At 34.7% G+C, this 23,426-nt stretch overlaps 1 protein-coding gene across 2 annotated transcripts; it reads right to left on the reverse strand.

The window, feature by feature from the left end:
- Positions 1-9,761: 9,761 nt before the first annotated feature.
- LOC143553024 (mitogen-activated protein kinase 9-like) lies at positions 9,762-14,928 on the reverse strand. Of its 2 annotated transcripts, none has more exons than XM_077043117.1 (11): positions 14,665-14,928; positions 13,222-13,624; positions 13,017-13,144; positions 12,872-12,931; positions 11,880-12,029; positions 11,644-11,799; positions 11,437-11,574; positions 11,284-11,357; positions 11,059-11,166; positions 10,142-10,361; positions 9,762-9,993 (listed from the first exon to the last, which is right to left on the reverse strand). In XM_077043117.1, the coding sequence occupies exons 1-11, from the start codon at positions 14,920-14,922 to the stop codon at positions 9,940-9,942; spliced, it is 1,749 nt and encodes a 582-aa protein (XP_076899232.1). In that variant the 5' UTR covers positions 14,923-14,928; the 3' UTR covers positions 9,762-9,939. The 2 variants fall into 2 exon arrangements, with proteins under 2 accessions (XP_076899232.1, XP_076899290.1); XM_077043175.1 differs by having other exon boundaries at positions 9,922-10,021.
- Positions 14,929-23,426: the final 8,498 nt, after the last annotated feature.

Below are 23,426 nucleotides of genomic sequence, written 5' to 3' on the forward strand. Positions count from 1 at the left end.
TTTACAGTTAGTACGCGATTCAGTGTATAACATGCCGTATTCATAGCCTCGTTCCAGAATTGAACGGGAAGTTTAGAATCGGCAAGCATTGTTCTCGCAGCCTCAATCAACGTACGATTCTTTCATTCAGACACACTGTTTTGTTGAAGAACATACGGCACACTGAATTCCTGATGAATTTCCTTCTGAACACAGAAGAAATCCAATACATTATTCTTGAACTCAGTTCCATTATCACTACGAATTCATCTCACTTTCAGTTTATAAAGTGATTCGATCTTCGTGATAAGATTCTGAATTAACACAGGCGTCTGGTCCTTCGATACCATAAATAACACCCATGAGTATCGTGAAAAATCATTTGTCATGACTAATCAACAAAAATCACCCGCGATGCTAGCATGATTCACTGGACCAAATAAATCCATATGAAGTCGTTCTAGGGGTGTAATAATTGAATTAATCGATTTACATGGGTGTGACTTCTTCTTTTGTTTCCCTTTCATGCAAGCGACGCAATGATCATTCAACTTGAAGTTCTTAAGGATTACACCATCCACCAAATCATTTGAAACTAAATGATTCATTTTGCGCACATGGATGTGTCCCATACGTTGATGCCAAAGTATCGAGTCTTTCTCCATGGCTTTGGAGACAAAACATGTTGCTGAGGGTGAAACATTTACATTAACACCTATGTCGAGTATAAATATCATTCGATCGAGGTGATCTCATGACAACCATATCTTCCGGAATTGTGTATCCTGGTTGAAGAATAACACACTCCTTGTCTGTGAACATGGTGGTATACTTCTTATCACAAATCTGTGACACGCTCCACAGATTATGATCCACCTTTTCACAATAATTAACCTTTTCAAACGTCAGTTTCCCATTTGAAACCTCTCCTTCATTCGTAATCATCCCACCGTTATTCCCAGCAAACGCCACATAACCCCCTTGAATGTCTTTGACATTATTCAGAAGATTAAGATTGTCGGTGATGTTCCGAGAACACCCACTGTATAGAATCCACTTGTAACTTGTTCCAGACCTAGATGAACTCTGCACAATAACGTAAAATGATTAGTTCAAAAAGACAGCCCAAGCCTCAGTCTTGGGCTCTCCCTTCGAATTTTTCGGAGAAAAAATTAACTTAACACTTGCATTCGGTACTTGAGAATAAATGATAGATTTCTTAGTTTTCTTCTTTAAATAACCATCACGAATTATTCCTGAATTAGTGTTTTTACGAATTGGTTGAGCACGGTCAACAAATTTGTTCAATACATTAAATGTTTCAACCTGATTCTTCGGATTAACATTCGAATACATTATGACACATTCATCTACTTGATTTTCATTCAAGTTATGAATCATTTTAGTTTTTCCAGTTGATGAATGTTTGATATCATCAACCTTTGCTTTACATTTCTTTGAAACATGACCAGGATCACCACATTTGAAACATAAACGAGAGTCTAAAGATTTTAGTGGTGAAATACTAGTCTTGATTGTATGCAAAGATTGATGAGTATCAACTTTGGGTTTCTCAAAAGTTACCGGCTTTGGAACTTCATGTTTTAAACCCTTTTTGGTCTTATAGAATTCAAGATTTGTTGAATTCGATGAATTCTCCAAACCTGATGATTTTACAAATTTAATGGGTTTGAAAACATTATTGTTTGGTTTCGCTTGAACATTAGTATATTTTGATTGATAGAATTTCTGTTCAAGTTCGGGAACCTTTGAAATGTCATCCTGAAAGACACTTTCAATCATTTCGGGTTTTAGGAGGTTCAAAGGAACTTCCTTATCCGAAAAGATTTTGGATAACCCCTTTAATTTAAAAACTTTCCCAGTTGAAGAATCAGATTGAGGATTAATGAACTTCATCAACTCCTCATCAGTCACCATAGGTTTTTCTGACTTCTTCGCCTTAGGAATTACTTTAGGTTGCTTCACTGAATCACCCGAGGGCTTCGAACCATATATTGCTTGTTCAAACTCCTCGGGTTCACACAGAATGTGATTGTCAGCAGGTATGTTCTTGTTTTTGACAATCACATCTGGTTCAGACAACTCCTCGATAGAACCATCCAATTCATTTTTGGTAAACACATATTTACTTTGAATTTGAATCGGTTCTTGAGTTGTTTTGGTTAGTTCAACAATTTCAGATTCAACAGTAGGCATTTCAGGAGTTATGTTTTGATCAACAACCAGAATGCTACTGTAATCTCCTTTAAAAGGAGGAGGAATCTCGACGTACCTTAAACCCGCTTTCCCATTTTTCTTGTGAGAATTATTAACTTCAATAATCTCATTTAAAAGAAACGAGGAATCTCAAAATTTTCCAAGTTTGTTTTTAAGTTCCAAAACTTCATTTTCTAGGTTTGAAATGCAGGTTCGGAGTTAGAGAATCTCCTTGAAATGTTGATCAACAACAATAATCTTACATTGAATTTCAACTTTGAGATCATGATTGCTTTCCGACAATTTTGTAATTTTTAAAGTCGATTGTTCCAATAATTTGGATTTCTGTCAATAGCATTCATTGATCATGAAATATTCTTTTGTGAGAGAAGTGTTCTGATGTAGGGCTGACTCAAGTTTGCCTTTGAGTACAACACATTTAGCACACTCTATCACAACAGCTGAAGATTCAGATACATTAATTTGAGGTTTAGGACATACCTCTTCAATCTTAGCCATGCAGGCATAAGATTCATCTTGATCAGGTACTGATTGTTCTGATTCAGTTTGTATAGAGGAACCCTTATCAGAATCAGTTTCCGAATCTGAGGTGTCACTGTCTTCAGTCAGATTGTCTCCACTAGCAACTTCAAAGTTTTCAACATGTTCAACAACAGCAAGGTTGGTTTGATTTCCCAATAGCCTTTGAGACCAATCTACACCTTCATTTGCCACAAGAGCTTGAGTGGTTGGAGACTTGTTCTGCTCACCATCTGATGAACTTTTCTTACTTTGATCAATTCCTGAAGAATTATTTCCCGAAGGTCTCTCAGAATTGCGTGGACTTGAATACTCTTTTCTAGGTTTATCACACTCTTTGGCAAAATGGCCAAAAGTCCCCGCAATTATAACACTAAACCTTCAGTTTGTCAAAACCAACTCGCTTGTTCAGAGTCGGCAGATCCTTTCCTGTTCTCTACATGAATCTCTTCACCTTTCTCACAATCATCGCCATGTTCCACTTGAGATCCATCAGCTCAAGGTCATCGGGATCAATTTGGTCATAGTCTTCATCAGTTAACTCACTTGTTGCAATCTTGCTTCCAACAAGTTGTTCATATGAAGTCATGAACGCACACACAAACGCAAATTGTTGTTCAACTTTTTGCAGATCTACTTTAGGCAACGAACTTGAAACATTAGCACTTGAACCAGTATTGGCATGCATTAGGTGAACTATTTACATTAGCTGACTCTTCTTGTGATTGTGTGAAGAAAGCTGTGATTGGAACAGAGATTGAAGAGTTGTTTGCAGGCATTGCACCACCATAAAGAGAAGGTTCTGGTTTTGATTATCCTTCAAAGAGTTCTGGCACTTCAAATCAAATTCTCTTTCCTCTATCTTGCTAATAAAATGCACGGTAGTGAGCTCGGTGTTACGAAAGTAACCGTTCTCTTTCAATACCAGAGGAAAGTAGAATACGAGGCTGGCAATGCATTCTTCACTGTATCAATTTTGTCTGTCTCTGTAGGCTCAAGATTCACACTTGCCATTTCCAAAACAAGATGACTGAAACGATTAATCATCTCTTCAACCGTCTTGTTTTTCAGCAACGTAAAATTTTGAAACTGGAATTTTACAAGAATCTTCTTACTCTCCAGCGTGTTTCCCAAACTTCTTGTCTTCAGAGTAGCAAACAGTGATGCACAAGTATTGATAATGCTATATTGGTGAAAGATTTGCTCGGGTAAAGCCATTGTGAGAGTTGAGTAGGCTTTTGTCTCACTTTCAAAGTCTTTGATTTCCTGTGCTTCATAGTGCTTATGTTCCTTTGGAGTCTAGCCCATTGTGTCACTACCAACCAGTGGTGCTGCATAAACATCATCGAGAAACCGTACACTGCTTGGATGTACTGATCCCAAATGAGCACGAAATCTCGGTTCCCACCGAGCAAACTCTGACAACTTCAAGAGTTTTGGACACTTGTTATGACTCCCAATCTCGTTGTCCATTGTTAGCATTTGTTGCATTAAAGCATTCTAGGATGCTAATGCGTAATACGAAGCATTCTAAGAAACCATGAGAGAACAAGTTTGAAAATTCAGGGACTAAACTTGTCAAGGTTTAAAATTATGGTTTACTGTTCAAACGAATAAGAACAATAAAGAATGTGATGTATAACGAGTAAGGAACAGTAACGAATGTGAGATATTCGTTAAGGATTTAAGCGAATGTGAATTGCAATGATTGTGAATAACGAAAGTGGATAGCGAATGAGACACTGTTTAAACGATTGATGACAGGATCAATGAATGTATTTAGCGAATGCGAGGTTTAGCGAATGTGTTTCACGAATGGTGACTGAATAGCGAATGAGAGGAACGAATGTGACGTAAGCGAATGTGAAAACTAAGATAAGGTTTAACGAATGATTAGTTTGAAAGTTAACGAATCAGTATTCAACCATTAACGAATCAGAAAGCAAATCTTCAAAACTTCAAACATTCAAATTCGAAGTCCATACTAGTCCAAAATCAATGAAACTTATATCAACTGATTCTTAACTCTAATCCGAACCTCACTATATTAGTTCGTAATCACAAACACTCAAATCCGGACCTCAATTGTCCAATTAACCAACTGCCATTAATATCCGATTCAAACTTCAATTCACTAATAAATTCAAACAATCGATTAACCAATTCACTACAATCCGTACTTAATCCGCCATTACTCGTTCCAAATTACCTTAATAACACTTCCTAATTACAATTATCTCAATCCGATCACGATTAATATGATGCTCTGTTTCTCCTGAACTTAACCGAACACAATTCAGATCAATTCATATGTAACTTGACTTAATACATGATGAACTCATACAATTAGACCACGAATAACATCGAAGATCAGATCAGAAGGCTCTGATACCACTTGATTGAGCCGTTATGGATCTAGATCTTATGATAACATCGATGTATTTGTTGATTAGGTATACGATTAGGTATGATTACGTTAACTGTGTGCACTGTGTGTGTTGAGATGACAGTTGGACAGAGTAACGACACTTAGAGAGTAAAATAAGAACTTCGTTTTTTAATGATAACTTACAGGGATATATATAGGGGATGACCACATTCGTTAAGTTACCACTTAACGAAAGTGTCATTCATTACGTTAACACATACGAATGAACATCTCATTCGTTAATACACTTAAACATAATGAATAGCCCTCATTCGTTATCTCATTCGTTAATCAAGGTTAATGAATGAGCTTACATTTAATACGAATGTGTTATATTCGTTACGGGGTAACGAATGTAACTTACAATAGAGCGAATGGCATTTTACATTAAAGCCCCTATACTATAAGATCATTACATTAATAGACTAATAAAGACCGAGACGTACAAAACAAGTATCAACAATTTTTGGATGATGAGACGAAATCAAAATATGGCAAGTTACCAAAAGATCAAGGACTAAAAATGAACAGATTTGAAGTTTAGCATCTTCGCGCGTCGCAAAGAATTCAAGTTGCATCTTCGCGATACGCGAAGTTTCAAGACACGTGTCACCACGCGGTGACACGTGGCAGGCCGAAGTGACACGTGGAAGCCTACATGGCAACTCAGCAAGCCTAGGGCATCTTCGCGTATCGCGAAGATGCTTCGCGTATCGCGAAGTTGCAGAATTTTCGCTATAAATAGGGCAGCCATGGGGAGGGACCTCTCACCGATTCTCACACTCCAAAACATACACACAACCTCGATAAGCATGCCACGACCCCGATATGTCGATATTCCGATGTTTTTGGCCTTGAAGTGCATGCTAGAATTCTACATCGTTACTCCCTCGACTTTCCTCCAAGTAGAAGTGCGGTCCAAGTAGAGCATAGGCATTTCGTATAATAAGGCATACAAGGTAGGGGTTCTGCCCGATTATTATATTATAAATGGCTTAGACCCTAGTCGGAGATATAGCCCATACCTTGATTATATAATAAAGTGAGAAAATAGATTTTTATAAGTCAAGATTATAAATGAAATATTATGTCTCTATTATAAAAATTTTATAAATATTTCTTATGATAAAAGAAATGTGAAATGTACGTTTCTTCATGAAGAAGAAACGTAGTTTATAAATGATTAACAAAAGTAAGGACTAGAGGTCCTTATATTTTATGAAAAGATAAATGTCAAGGTAAAGGTTATGCAATCGGACTAAAGGTCTGAAGCTGGATCACTGATCTGGTATTTATAAAACGTTATTCTCGTACTATAGGTCCGAGGTAACAAGATTATACAACTCAAGTGAGAAAAACCAAACAAGAAGAAAGGTGAATACGTCCAACTTTTTATAAAATGAAGTCTTGAATGTTTGCATGGGATTACATATCCCTAAACTTTATAAACGAAAGTAATCGTTGGCCCTCAGGATATTGTATACGTTTGTTTGGAACCTTACATATGTGGGTAGACGGTGGGCACACCGCACCACACTTGCTAATGCCTCCGCCACGTTGGGCCGGACCTAAGTAATGTCCGAGAGGGGATTATCTCATGTATATTGATAGTTGCTAAGACCTTGATGCTGCGGTATCGCTGAGAGGTTTCAAGTAGAACTGGATGTTTATAATAGTAAATTTAACTTGGTTGTTTCCTAAGCCACGATGGGCCGGGTCATAAGATACCCGAGGGGATAACTAAGTATTAAAATAGTTTGTGTCAGCATATTCACCAGCATGTGTTGCTGATAAATTTTTATAACTATTTTACTAGTAATGGAGAGTAGGTGTTTGGAGAAGATGGATAGCCGTTAGACGATCTGATGGCTCAATGGATGATTTATTATTAAAATAATGTAAATAATGGTTTTATTATCCAAACACTTTTGTACAAATCAATGGGTGTTTTAAAATCCCGTCTTTTGAATATAATAATATTTTAACATGTCTTCCGCTTTACAACCTTAAACTCTGATATATTTACAAACAATGTACCAACTTATGAGTCACACGCCCAGGCCCTAAGCCGGGGTGTGACAATTAAAATGGCAACTCCCATCTTGTTATGTATGCTTATGATGGGTGTATATTATATACACATAAAATATGATCTCAGACAGGTTAGATGTTCACATACTCGACACACAGTTTCTTTGAGGTCGGCAATAGAAATTATAACAACACTATCAAAACAAGGTGAACTTACAACAATACCAGTCAAGAATGCTTAAAGCTAAGTTTGGTGATTCAACGCATACAAGAAACATGCAATTTCGAAATAATAAAGGACCCGGCGATTATATGAAGACAATGCAACTTAGTTCGAATAATAATATATTATATCAATGATCAATTCAAGCACTCATCACAGAATATCAAACCTATATATATATACTAAAATAAATGAATTTACACGTTGCAATCTTTTTCCCTTGACTAGGTTTTGTTTTACTGGGTTTTCTTAGTAAGATTTTCAATCAGGCGACGTAACTAATCAAATAGCATCTGTTAATTTTGAGGTCCTTAAGTACCAATTATCTAATTAGTATATTTACGAAGTTTAGTGCCACAAAGATTTTTTTATATTTTCTTAGTTTAGTTTTATTTTTATGTAAATCATTTTGATACTTTATCAATTGTGATAACTTAGGTGTTGTTTGTTTTTTTAGAGGTAAAATGTCTGCATTATGCGAACCACATCTATAGTCATCTGTAACAGAAGAGGTGGACCAAATCTCTGCAGTCTGCAAGAAGAAGACTGTTTGTTTATTAATGTCTGCAGACTGCTAAAATAAAACATAAATCTTTAAATAAGCTGAAATTTAAATAAAAAAGTCATTCAACATCCAAATTTAAATAATAGTCAAACAACAGTGCAATAATATTCATAAAACAACAAGAACATTTTTTCAAATAATTTATTTGGTACTTTACTGCTCCGCAATTTCATCTCGTAACTACGTCATATATTCACGATCTGATGCAGTGCTATGCGCTTCAACCTCGTCTTCATCAGCAACGTGCACATGAGTATTTCTGAATGACACATTCAGTTGATCGAATGGTTCAAACAACTCATCGCTCAAACCTTCTTTCCTAATAAAATTATGTAGCGCGAATCATGCAACTGTAAGGTTCCTTTGTGTCTCCAACGAAAATGGTGTCATCGTCTTCAATATAGGGAATCGTGCTTTCAAGACACCGAAAGCACGCTCAATGACGTTCCGAAGTTTTGCATGTGCATGGTTAAGTTTTTCTTTATTTGCCAATGCACGTCTCCGGCGAAAATCTCCAAGCCAATACCTCACATTACGGTACAGAGCCATAAATCATCACGTGTGTGCATACGCGGCATCACAAAGATAATATTTCTCTGTAAAGATATACAAGTTAATTAGAATATTAAACTAATATAGAAATAACTAACAAACAATAAACATACCTGATGGTGGAAATGGGAATGGCGCATGTGGATCTAATAATGCCTCTGATAATATTCTGGAATCATGTGCTACCCCTTCCCAGCCGGCCACGATGAAGGTAAAAATCATGCTGAAGTCACAAATTGCTAATACGTTTTGATAACAATCCCTTTGTCACACCCCGACTTTGGGCCTAGGTGCGACGCCCGTTAGTTGGTATCTGTTTTATAAATATATCAGAGTTGCAAGTTTGTTTTAGCGAAAGTCTTTTTCTTTTAAAATATAATATTCATTTATAAAATGTCGGGTTATAATACCCGTTGAATATTATATGATAAAATATGAGCGGAAGTCTTTTCGAATAAAATATTATTATATTGAAAACTCGGGATTTGAATACCTGTTTTGATATTTCAAATAACTGTCATTTCAAAATATGATTCTTTACAATACTTTGAATAAAATATCTGAGTCATCAGATTACCTCTAATGAATGTAAAGACGGTACGAAACATTTCAAGGGGCGGTCAAGTGGAGATCAAAAGTTTATGGACCAAGTTGAATAACTTGGTGTCATAATTATCTTTTATTTATTATTAAATAAAGTAAAAGTCTAGTATGATTATGTTTCCTAGTTTGAATAAGACATAATTGTGGACTTGTGGGTGTTATATAAACCCATCAAAAGTTTTATTTTTAGTTAGTAGTATGAATTTTGTTCGTGTTTATTATTAATAAAAAGAGTCACATAACGTTTTATGCAAGATCGTTTTTGGTGTTTTTGATTCACTTATCTAAGGTTTAATCCATGTTCAACATATCCCATATGTACACTAGTAGAGGAAGCAAAAACATCAAATAATTAATCCATGCTCATAGCAACAAAATCATGATGGTCAGAAGAACTAGAGGTAATAAGTCATGCTAACTTTAATCAATCAACACTACAAAACATAGGGGCTTTCAGTGATGGACACAGTGAAATAACTCAATAAGAACAGTGGGAAAACATGGTCCGAGTAAAGAATTTACCAAGGGATCACCTACAGTGTTTTTACCCACAGATAACAAACGCCAATTTATTGACGGATCACCATTCACCAACAACGTAATCAGTTCAAAATAAACGCACAAGTCCATATAGTGTAAAAAAATTGCTTGCAGAGTACCCAACCACATTGAACCCCTACAGGGCACGCACCGTATAAATTAACTAACATATCCACACCAGCTACCAGTTTCAAAACACATAAAGAAACTAACTTCAAAACAAGCCTATAACTACCTTTCCCACATTATCTTCTTCACTCTTTAGGCTTTTAGGACTTCAATCTTTTGGGCTAACCCATCAACCTCCCCTTCTTCCTGCACCAATTAACACTTCAATTTACAACTGAAAAAATTCCCTTCTACTATACTTTTACAGTTTTACTGCCATGACCCACGCATATCTAAATGGGTCGAACCAGTGGATAAAGATAAATAATAAATAATAATTAAAGATAAAAATTACCTGGGAATTTGTTGTTCCTTGGTTACCTATGCATTTGGAGGCACTGATACTGGAACTCTTTAATAAGCTACGGGCACTTAGGGGTCCATCTTGGTCAACTTCACTTTCTGACTGGCCCTTCGGGCTATCGCGTGTTGTAGCATCCGAAGCCGCGATCGGCTTTTCAATATCATTTTCTTGAGCTGCAGATGCTTCGGCCTTCGGTGCAGGAACTCTTTCCCTATAGCGACAAAACATTGTAGTTATGTACGCGCACACATATATAACTTTCTTGTATGTGCAATATATCTAAAACAAAATGGCCATCGACTTTTAAGTTTCGCATATAATTCAATCCAGTGAGAGCATGCCATGTAGGGCTGGCATATCGTGTATACTTGTAAATGATAAGACACGAACACGCAACATGTATACCTGTACACGACACGAAAACTTATTGTGTACTGTTTCCGAAACATAAGCACGAACCTGCTAATACCAGGTATACACGATAAGACCTGTTTGGTTGTGTTAATACTGGTTGTAGACTTGTAGGTGAAGGCACTGCTGCAGTTGTCTATGGACGGACGATGGTATGGTATGGGTGTAAAAGAATTAGGGTAAAGTAGTTAGGGTACAGTACATATTATATTATTATATTTTTAGTTATAAAAAAATCTACTGCACCAGGTAAACGGGTATTTTACCTGCTTAGCCCCGAAAATTAACAAGTCGATTCGTGTCTACCTGTTAAGGCCATACATGATGCCTGTTATGGTCATGTAGGTTCGTGTCATGTATTCGTGTACGTGTCTAAATTGCCAGCCCTAATGCCATGTTTTATTGTACCTTTGCATTAGATTTTCGTTATTAAAGAAAGTCAATTTTATTTACAAGAAAGCCAATGGGCATTTTGGTAATTTTATTAGTCAACTTACCTTGGGAGTGAGACATGCTGCCTTTGCAGGGGTGGGGTGCTACTTTTTCCGCCTCTACCAAAATTCTCCTCCAAATGTGCAAATTGTCGCTTAAACCGGTCAACACCACTATTAAACATTAAAAAAGAAAACACATCACTAAGTGAGAACTTTCACCAAAAATGTTACACATTAACAAAAGTAGAAAAATCATATGTTTTCAGTAAATATAGGGGTTATGGTCACCTTGGGTACATAAAGCTAGTTTGTTCTCCACCGCGTAAATATTCCTGAAGCATTTGAGGATGATACTCGAGAATCTGATATATAACAAGACCATTGTTAACAACTAACAAGTATTGCATACAAGCCTAATCATGTTAACAGTAGCCTACATACCTCTCGATATATCAACTCTCTAACATCATCTTTTGCCAGTTTTTTCCTTTCAAATTCAAATTCAAGTTTTGATATCGCGTGAGTTGATGGTTCCTGTTCCACATTAGCCAACCCTTGAAAGTAAGGATCTGCCAGCACCTGTAAAAACATATCATTAACAACAAACACCAATTGGAACTCAATCTTGAAAAAAAAAAATCAAGATACCTCTTCAGCTGAGGGACGATCTTTCGGGTCAAACGATAGCAGGCGTTCAAGTAGGCGAAGTGCCAATGGATCAGCATTAGGAAATTTGTGTGTAAAAGGAACAGGTGGTTTCTTACGCATATTATTAAGATATCTTCTAGCTTTTTCATTGCGAATCTGCATTGACACCATTATTATTAGATTAATGATTTGATTTTAAGCCCTTTTTGACCAATAAGAAGGGGTAGTCAACTGACCCGTGAAATAGATTCAGTGGAAGGAGTCCCAAGCAAATCAGTCATGAGATCCAGTTGATGCACCACATTCCTTCCGGGAAATAACGGTCTTCCTAAAAGCATTTCAGCAAATATGCATCCAATGCTCCATATATCAACGCCAGGTGTATACTGCAATAATAAAGTTTTATGTTTTCTTAATAAAGGTGGCAAAATGGGTGGATCAAAATGGTAGGGGTGCTACTTTCTGACACGACATGAACCAAACAAGAATTCGTGGAGTTGGGTTTGGTTGGTGTAAAGGAGTCATGTTTGTGGGTTGGCCTATTTAACCCATGATGCGAACCTAATACGAAATTCGTGAGTTTGGGATTAGTGTAAATGGGTTCAGGTTAATTTCAGATCGAACCAGTGACTCAGTGAGCACGTTTAGCTACACGGATCCTGTTGGTGTCCATCCAACGGGTTCATGGGTTAACCCATTTGACCTATGGGTTTTATCTTTTAACTTTTCAAAATGTGTTTTATATAATAACTAACCATTTGGGCAATTTTTATGCCAACATTTAAAACTTTAAAAACAATTGCCATAGCTTAAATATAATTGCTTTAAAAAAAAAAGGATCTTAGATTTTAATAACCCAAACTTTGTCCCATTGGAGGTGCTAAGCCAAACTTTAAAAATCCAATATCCCGTAAAAAATTAAAATAATATGTAAAATTAGAATTTTAAAGTATTAATATGTAAACAAATTTAAAAAAAAAACACTCTTTTTGTTCATTTCATAGAATTACTAGGGCACTATGTGATTACAAAAACTACTTTTTACAAGTATAATCAATCTTTTTTACTAAACTGATTTAAAAGGTAGCATGCATTAAAAACACACTTCAGCAGGCAACTTTTAACCCATTTGACCTATTTCCTTTTCAACTAAACTTTTTCTATATCACCCATTTGACCTGTTAGAAATAAAAACATAACCCAAATCAACCCATTTATAAAATCATACCTTAGAGAAAAAGGAGCCACAGAGTTCAGGGGCCCGATACCACCTAGTAGCAACATAATCCTGCACCAATCTCAGGTCATTTAAAACGAGCATAAACCATAGGGTTCTGAATTTCTAATTACACGAGACAAGAAATTTAACATACCGTCCAAAAAATTGTTGATGGGGCATCATTAAATGACACCCGCGCAAGCCCAAAATCACAAATCTTCAATTTACAGTCGGCATTAGCAAGAATGTTTTTGGGTTTTAAATCTCGGTGAAACACATTTGCTGCAAAATTCAATAATTTAAGTAATAATATTAATAATTACTAGAAGTCTGCACACAATCATATGAAGAAAAAAGACCTGTGTGAATATATTTTAGGCCTCGAAGAAGCTGGTACAAGAAATACCGATGATGCTGAGGTGTCAAATCATCATTGGCTTTGATAACTTGGTGAAGATCGCATTCCATTAGTTCAAAAACAACATATATATCCTTAAACTCTCTTCTAGAAGGCGGAAGCATAATATGTTTGATTTGTACAACATCAGGATGTTTGAGCAAGCGAAGAAGTTTGATTTCTCTAAGGATCCGTGTGGCATCAGAGACATGTTCAAAAACATCATTAATCTTCTTGATTGCAACCTTTTCGCCCGTGTGTGTATCAATTGCGGACCCCACAACACCATAACTTCCTTTGCCTATAACTTCTTGAACTTGGTACCTACTTGCCTCACCATACTCTGTGAAGAACTCTGCTTCAAGCTGAGTAAACACAACAACAAAAGTACACACAACTATATATTCATCTCAGATATTGATGACACTATAATAATATGAAATACTTAATTGCATTATACTATAGACATTACAAGGATACCTTAATAAACCTAATGGGACCGTGGGCTCAATACTAGAAACCCTGATATGATATACATTCCAATAGATACCTTTGATAATACAAATGAGGTTGAAAGTGATTCTATTGTGTTAATACTATTCAATTGTGTTTATTTGTCTTCATCAAATCAAACAGTGTGAGGCATTAGGTTATAATGCAAATATAGGGCTGTTCACGAGCTGAGCTAGGGCAAGCTTGAACTCAGGCTCAGCTTGCTTTGGCACAGTTTAAAAAAAATCATTTTATTAAACATATTTAAACAAAACATATCTGAAGATACAGTACTCAAACATTCGATTTGTGAGTTCAATCAACAAAAGATAAAGCGATCTAAGCCGATTTTAATCAACAAAATAACATAAACTCAATAGAAACAACAAAATATTTAAAAGTCATTGAACAAAATACCATAAACAGCTTATTTATATGCACATATATATAATAAACTAAAGTAATGGTAAATTAGTGGAAGCCAAACCGAGTGGAGTTAATGAATGAGCCACCCTCAGCTTAGGGTTGGCAACTTACAAAACAAGCCAACTCGGTTTCAAACCGGGCCAATTCAATTCAAGACAGCCCTAATCCAATATAAGCTAATTAAGTGATATATAACCATCATCAATAGTGGGATTTAAGTATGTATAGTTTTAGTGTTGTGACGGGTGGGACACCACACCTTGACCAACAAAATCGCCATTTCGTAACAACATATGGGGCCAAATGATGCACTCATCTTTCAGATCAACAACCAATACAAAGTCATCCACTTAATCAAAAGTTCAAACCTAATTTATTTATATATCTTTTGAGATCCAGATTATAAATCAGTAAAAAGTCAACATCACACATCAATCAATCAATCATGTGTTAAATAAGAGGGATCTGAAATGAGTAAGTAAAGTACCTTTCTGTTAGGATCGACGGGAACTGAAGCTGCGGTGAATCCGATGCGTTTGGGGACTCTGATGAGCTTAAGTGCAGACACATCAAAGTCAATGTTGACCTGCTGCTGCGTGGTGGTACCTGATGATGTTAGGGTTTTGGATTGGGATTCAAGCTGATTGCTAGGGTTATCATCGGTAGTAGTAGTGGCCGATGATGATCGGTGATTGTGAGGGTTGAACCAGCGAAGAACGCCGTCAACAAATGTTCCACTCTTCATAGTAGTAATAATAATAATAATAATAATCCCGTTGCTGCTGTTGTGTAACTACTGTATGTATGTATGTATGTATGTATGTATGTATATGTTTATAGGATGAAGAAGAAGAAGAGATGCATACAGACTGACAGTTGTATTGAGGTTGAGGAGGAAGTTGAAGGGGAAGATGGGAAAACAAAGCTGTCGCCGCGTTACGTCAAAGACGGAGAGCGAGATCCATGGAAGTCAGGGTCCCACTTACTAGTCATCGTGCTTATTATTATATTTCATCATTCGTTGTCTCACTTTGCTTATCCTGCTTTTATTTTATTTTCTTTATTTTTTTCAAAATAAATAATTCCAACTTTTGTGTAATGGCCGATAATAATACCAACTTTAAAAATCACTATCAGCGCTCCCAACTTTCAACTTGTTTTGTCTCAATGGTCCTCCGTTAAAAACACTTAACGCCGTTATGTTTTTCCCAAGTTTCAAACCGATGTTTTAGGGCTTTTGATTGGAAGAACGATACGATTCGACCAATGTAAAACTTATCTCAAAACGGTGATTCAAATGATTTGATTTTTGTTAATTGGAAATTCAAACACCTGAATTGAAACATTGTTTTGTCACTCGGATAATAGTTTCGAGACAAGTTTTGCATCCGTCGAATCGTATCGTTCCTCCAATCAAAGCCCTAAAATATCGGTTTGAAACTTGGCAAAAAACATAAAGTCATTAAGTATTTTTTAACGGAGGACCATTGAGACAAAAATAGTTGAAAATTGGGATCGCTTGTAGTGATTTTTAAAGTTGGGATTATTATCGGCCATTACATAAAAGTTGGGATTATTTATTTCCAATTTGCCTATTTTTTTTAACGGCCAATGAATCATCCAAATGAACTACTGGCTAAATTCACTGTTTTTCAATCCGGGAAAACCCCTCACCTAAGGCCGACGCCCATGAACACTCACACGAAGGCACGACAGTGCGGTGAGATAAAACGCGTTCAGTTCAAGGATCCAACCAGTGAAAACCACCTAATCGTCTAGTCTACTACCCTGGTGCCTCTGAAACTAAATGATGTGGGTAGGAATCGAATCTGGGTCACATGGAACATCAAGTATCTTTATTAACCCTCCACCACTAGCTCATTGGCAAAAATAGTTTCAAGTGAGACTAAAACTCACAACCTTTTACCTTTTGATTAAGAGTAATGCACCTTTGTCACTACACCAAGCTAATGATTGTTTTTATTTTATTATTATTACTTTTTTTTGTGTTTTTGTTAATTTCGTGTATTCTCTCAAAAGAGGGAAGATACTGTAATATGAAATGTATATATGTGGTTTAAATTGAGAACGTAAGGAAGAATAATAAGATATTGTAAAGTATATAATCACAATCTTATACTTCAAAAATATCTAATACAAAGTGGATTTTATGAAAAAGGATGTGGGATAATTGATATATCTTATAAAACTTAAAGCTAATACAAAGTAAAAGATGGCTGAAAGGGAAAGAAAATGACACACATACACAAATCGTGACTTTTGTGTATAAACTAGTTTTATCTCTAAAATAAGTTGTATGTACTTCATTATTTTATAAAAAAGAAATATCTTTTTTAGAAGATACGTGTGCAAAACATTCAGCTTATTGATTTTGGCATACATAGTGGCGGATGTAGTTAACATTTAGGGGTAGCATTCGCTACCTCTCAACTTGTCGTCAGCAGTGTAAATTTTTTTCCTTTTGGGTCGATTTTCGTATTTCGCTACCCCTGAAAAAAAATATTGTGTTACCCCTACTTATTTAAAAGCCAACCAATTAAAAAGTTCAAATTAAATAAAGGCCAAACAAATTTATAGCCCAAAGCAAATAAAAACAACTAATATTTTTTTCTTTTGTTTGAACGAAAAGTATTAAAAAGAAACAGACTCAAACAAAAACATGCTCAACAGAATCATCATTTTTTAAAAGTTTAAATCAAATAAAGCCCAAACAAATTTATAGCCCAAAGCAAATAGAAACCAATAACCTTTTTTTCTTTTTTTTGAACGATAAACATATAACATAAACAGACTCAGCAGAATGATCATTTTGATGTCAAAATTTTTAATACGGTTTTGGATATGTATATTCAAGAACTTGGAAATAGAATTAGAGCATGTTTGTGATTGAGTTTGAAAAATGCTTATCGGTGTTTTTAAAAAGGAAATAAGTTAAAATGTGTTTGTCAATCACGAAAATCCTTTTTATTTTAATTTTCTTGAAAGGGTTAGAATACAGTTTTCTAAAGACCCCAAATCCTGACTTTTAAAAATGTTTAAAAAGTAAAAGCCAATAAGCATAATTCAAACTCAATCCCAAACATGCTTTTAATGAGATCTCAACTAGTTTGTTAGAAAATATGTCTGGTTTAAATCTTGAGATTCGTTTTCCAAGTTTGACATATCTATGATGATGGCAATTTCAAAAATGTATCTGAATTATTTTGGTGATGAATAAAGAGGGTGTATTTCGGGTGATCGTACAGCCTTTCATCACACTTTAAAGGAAGATGATAAATTTGCAAAATTGAATTAATGTGTGACTTTGCTCTTGTAATTGTAGAAACCAGAAAACACACCACTTTTCCTTTGATTTGTTGAATATAGCTAGCGTTGGTTTTTCCAATTAGAACCGCAACCATTGAAATATGTTTTTCTAAAATGAAGCTTACCAATACGGGTTTGCGTTAGCAAATAGGTGATGAGTATTTGAACATTGCTTTTGTGCAGTCAAAAGAGAAACGTTCAATAAAGTAAAAGAACATGTAATGACTCGATTTCAAGCTTTCAAAAACCGAATATGAGAAATTTGCATACCAAGTATTGTGTTTCTATTTTTTCGTTTATATTGTATGAAATACGACAAAAAAAAAATTTAAACGTTACCCCTGAGATTTATGTCTAGATCCGCCACTGTGTATACCCAATAAATTCAATGTATCAGTTACGAGTCAAGTGGAACTTATACGTATAGGAAGAAGTCCTGTAAAATAAAGATTTTTTTTTTTTGACCATATTCTGATTGTTAATATAATATGTAAGAAATGCTATTCCAAAGAGTATTACACCATTGATCATGATATATTGCTTGTTGAAGTTTTTGAATTGTGTGAAGATAGGATACTTAAATTCAGAATAAAAAAAGTTTTATAAAACGATATTAGCTGAAAGAAAATGTTAACTGAAGATGATCTCATTGAATTGAATACAAACACATTTTTTATAAAGTGCAATGCATTATGTCTAACAACCAACTTGATACGTTATGTCCCCCTTATTTACAATTTACAATGGTGCAACTATAAAATGGTGTGTCTAAGCTTACAGGTTAGACACATATAAACTATTTTATTAAATGGACGTCAAACTTTGTAACAATGGTGCTTCTAATGGATATATCTACCATCACCCTAAAATGCATGTGTAGCGTTGTAACATAATGAATTGTTTGTTTGATTAACGCCCTAAAAAGTCTTTGTACAAACTCAACATATATTGTGGTAGGATTTGATTGTTGGTTTTTTTTTAAATTTGTTGGCATTGAAAGACTTATAACTAGGGATGAGCTCGATACGGAATCGGTCGGTGCTGATTTGAATTTCTCAAAAATTTGGTACTGGTACGGACCCTGAAATGCCTGGTTTGGTACTGGTACCGTTGGCAAAAATTCGGTAAATACCGATACTAGTACCAATCCTAAATTTCCTGATCCCGATTTGCTTAAAAACTTGGTACTAGTACCGAAATTTTTGTTTCAGTACCGATACCCGTACCATTGCTCATCCCTATTTAGACATACAACGATTTAAAATATTTGAAACCTCTCACTAAGGATCCATTTGCAAGAAAACGAGAAAACCAAGGAAATCAATCATAAGGGGGGTTTAGAGTTAGAGCGTTTGAAGAATATGTGGTAGCCAAACGACCTGACAAAGTGAATATACAACCGAGTTCCCTCTAAAGGTAGCCGCATCAAGCAATTGAAGCTCAGGAATGTGCTAGCCTTTAAATCATGTTTGTGTCAAGATGCAGTAGTAGGAGCCTTAAAGAATACCTCCTAACTTGTACCAATGTATATTATGAGTTCTCATTTGGTATACAAGTAATCTCGATAACTCAAATAGTCTGATGACACTAGAATTACCAATAGAAGATATTGGAAATTCATAAAACTTATTAGAGAAAGTGCGTTTAAAGGCATGATTGAATCTGAACGCGATTGCGATTATTTTGAAAGTTGATGCTTCGTGTTTTTGCAGGAAAAGGGAGATGGTGAAGAACATTGATGGTTTCGTGCGGGCCCATTCTCTTTTGTTTCGCACCGTAGTATTAGGTGGCTAAGAATATTGATGATTCTGGGCATGGAAGATGTAGTTTTTATTGGTATAACATGCTTTTGTTTCTCATCTTATTGTGGAGAATAGTAAACAAGGTATTTATGCGTCAAGATGCAATAGTAGATTCCTTAAAGAACATTTATTAAAAGTTCTTCTGAACACGATTGCGATTATTTTGACAGTTGATGATTCTTTTACATTTGTCTTTTCTCTCTTTTTCCCTACCATTGCACCTCAAGAACAACATTTCTAAGAACAAACACAGCGTTGCAACTATGGTCCTCCATACGAGTGACAAGTTTACAGGTGTTTAATTTTTTTTTAATATATTTGAAGTAAAGAAATTTCGTATATGAACTTTATATAATGCCATTATGATCTGATTTTCTTTACAAAAGCTCGTTAAATGGATGCTATGGGATTCCGAAAGTTCACTGAAAGGGACAAGGAAATTTTCTGTATTATGACGAGTATTGACTTTTGAGTTTGAGTTTATGAAAAATCTTTTTGTAGTTGAATAATTTATATATATAATTTTTTTTTTTGAAGCTATGGATATTCTTGGACCGAGCTTTTGGGGTGTCTGGAACTAAAGCAGAGTTTAGACAATTTAAATGGGCTGGAAGTATTAGAATATGGAAGATCATGGGAATTTTGCAATGGCGATATCATTTGGTGGTCTTTATGGTGTTGGGCCTCTTATTTGGATTGCAAATCGCGTATGAACAGACAAATGTCACACGTTTAACACCCTATTACAATGACCGTAGATACGTGTATGTGTACTTTTATTTTTTATAGCTAAGCTTTAACTTCAACTCATTTTGAGGCTCGAACCCCCGCCATTATGGCTGGGGGGATACATCTAGGTCAGGAACACCACTAGGGCATCCCTTTTGGTAGATATGTTTACTATGCATGTTTTATGCTCTAATAAGGTTGTAGATGAACATAGTTTTGATGTTTCTTATGATTTAATAAACATCAGATGTATCATATGTATACAGGGACATTTTAGTAAACTAATATAATAAATGGTTTGTTTATTTGCATTTTTGTCTGTTGAAAAGCTTTATTTTAAATTAAAATTAGCACTTTTAGATTGATATTAATATGCATGCAGTTATGAAGTATTAAGAACGTATATAAGTTATATAATGTGGTAAATTTTTATTTAAAAGCGTGTTAAATAGTATAGCTGACACATTATGCGTTAATATGCTTGAAAATTTGTGTTATTATTTTTTTTTAAATAATAATGTTTACAATTATAATTTTTTTTTCTTACAAGCAGGCGGTTGATACAGCAGACAGGGTTCAAGTGGTTGATACAACATGCAGGGTACTTAAAGAAGGTGGAATGGAACCAGTCAACTTAGAAGGGGCTGCACCATCATCGATTTTAGCTGGAAAAAACATTGTTGAAATTGAAATTGCAGTTATGGGACATGTATGGTGAACCCCTCTAGCCATTAGTGTTAGTGTTCTTGGTGAGTTTAGACCCCAAGGAAAAGGGACTTTGAGGTCGAACTGATGGCTGCTTGGTTTAAAAATTGATGTGTTCTCGACTTTTGATATAAATAATAATAAAAACTTTTTCCATTTATAGCAAATGTTCTATAGATTAGTGTATAGTGTACTTGCAATTTCTTTTTGTCAAATTTTTAAGATTAGAGTCACAATTTGACTGAAAAGTCAAAATACACCTTTCTAAAGGTGTTTTCGCATCGAGTTTAATTTACTTTTTATAAATACAATTATTGTACATTCACAACAAATCCATCACCATGATAACACCTATATCATACAACATCGGCTATTTATGACTTTTACACTACATTATTTATTGAGTTTTTTATTTAATGGTTTGGAAAAGAAAAGATAAAAAAGTTTTTATTTTTTCATTCTTGAGTTTTTATTTTAAAAGAAAAGAAAGGGAATGGAAAGAAAAGTTGGGTCTTTTTTCCTCCAAAAGTTTCCTGCCAAATATGACCAGATTGTGAAGGAAAGTTTATAGTCCATTACAATATTACCAATTTACCCTATTTTAATTCTCTTTTTCATTTGGCTATGAGGACATAATTGTAAAGTTATAATTTTTTTTCCTATCTTTTCCTTCCAATCTAGTTCAAGAATATAATTAACACTTTCTTTTCTTTTATTTTAACTCGAGAATCTCTTTTAAGTATATAATTTATTTTCCTTTCTTCCCCTGTCCAATATTATCATTTCTTTTCCTTGTCTTTTAAACCCGAGAATGCAGTGTTAAGGACTAAAACTCAGGTGAAATTTGGGCAAATGGTTCTAATCCAAACCTTTCTGTTTAATTATGAACAAAATTTTTGTTGGGTTGCTTAGTTGGACGTAGGGTTGATTAAGTAGTTTGAAATTACATACTATAGAGAATGATAGTACCATAACGAACCAATGCTCGTTAACTTAAACAACTAAATGCGTAATTGTTTTTAACTTAGTTTTATTGTATGTATCCTAAACTATACTGACAATAAAGCTGATTACGCAATTATTACTATTATACAATTTTTTTTGCAGTATGCACAATTAACGTCTTACTAAAATTACATGTTACCTATTTGCATATTTTTTGATTTCTTTTCATATACACAAATTGTGTATATATAATGAGCTAATATTAGACAGCCAAAATGAATCTAACATAGTTATGACGCTCGATCCAACTCACCCATTATAAAACATCATAGAGTTATATCTTGTTCAAAGTTAAATTATTAGATCAAACTCTATTAAAAATCCTTTCGTTTCTTATTCAATTATATTAATCGTTTTTCAATTACACGACCCATGAGTCTAATCAACCCCGATAAAATTCTCATCGCATCCCGCCGCAACGCGTGGGCACTTCTACTAGTATATGTATATCTATATAAAAGCCATTAAACTAATTTGCTTTTAAATACATATATTTCATTTTTAAACGTTTACCTACACATATGCTGATTATGTGTGAAAAGTAAACTACTGATAATTTGCACATGTGTAAATTTTATATTAAACGAATTTTGTTTATATTTTTAGAATACTAGAAGGGTGAAAAGGGGGGCATTTCAATCGTTTTTATACATTTAAAAAAATTAAATCAAAAAATTGAATTGAATAATTTATATTATTGTTTAAGATCTCGCAAAAATCAGTTATATGTGCAAGATATCTGTGATCTAGTACCAACCTAACCTAACAAAGTTGTCTGGCTTATAGTACAAAAGCAACATATTGAAAGTGAAAGACCATATCTTCGAGGCTTTACCAAACTTTCAACCAAACCAACAAGTTTCTAAGGAGAAATGCACATTTTATATTTACTTTTATACTTCACCGATTTTATGTGTTGTATATTACTTCTTTGCAATATCTAGTTCATTTAAGTCCCACACTTCCAATCAAACGAAGCGGGTTTGTAAGTCTTGATAAGATTTCTGATATCGGTCCCAAATTTGTCATTTTTTAAATCATAAGCAAAAATGTGTTTGATTGATAATGTGATTAGAAATCTGCATATGTAATTTACGTTATACAAATTCATCCAAAGATAAGTTTGAACCCCCCACATCACACCTTTCACCCAGCCAAGTTTCCAAACATTTTTTCAATGTTATTATTACACCCTTGTATGATTCTCAACCGATGTATACATGCAATGCGATGCAATACTTCTTTCAGCATTCATATAGTGAGGTATATAATGATACAAACACCATTTAGTTGATAAGTTTCATCATTCAATGATATCAACAACTTAACTTATGTTACTTGTCAATGTATTAATTTGTTAGAATTTTTTTACCTTTGGTGATGTAGTTATGCCAATCAACTGTTCATATAGCCTATACCATGGTTCTAAACGTCTGAATTGTATCATCCAATATGTCTTTGGTAGTTTTTTTTTTTTTTTTTTTTTTTACAATAATATCGAAGTTTTATATAATTTACTATAAAACGATTACAATAAAGTGGCAGGCAAACGGGCAACAAGTTGCGCCGCAACCCCCTTTTGAACAGCAAAGCCAATCCTGCTAAAAACGAAGCTTTGGGACCTAGAAGCTGAAGAGGTTCCGTGTACGACGCGCTGAACCCTACTCAAAAATTTCACAGC

The sequence above is a fragment of the Bidens hawaiensis genome, unplaced genomic scaffold (genome assembly GCF_021521415.1).
Source record: "Bidens hawaiensis isolate Kalapana, Puna unplaced genomic scaffold, B.hawaiensis_p1.1 tig00000055_1, whole genome shotgun sequence".
Classification (NCBI taxonomy): domain Eukaryota; kingdom Viridiplantae; phylum Streptophyta; class Magnoliopsida; order Asterales; family Asteraceae; genus Bidens; species Bidens hawaiensis.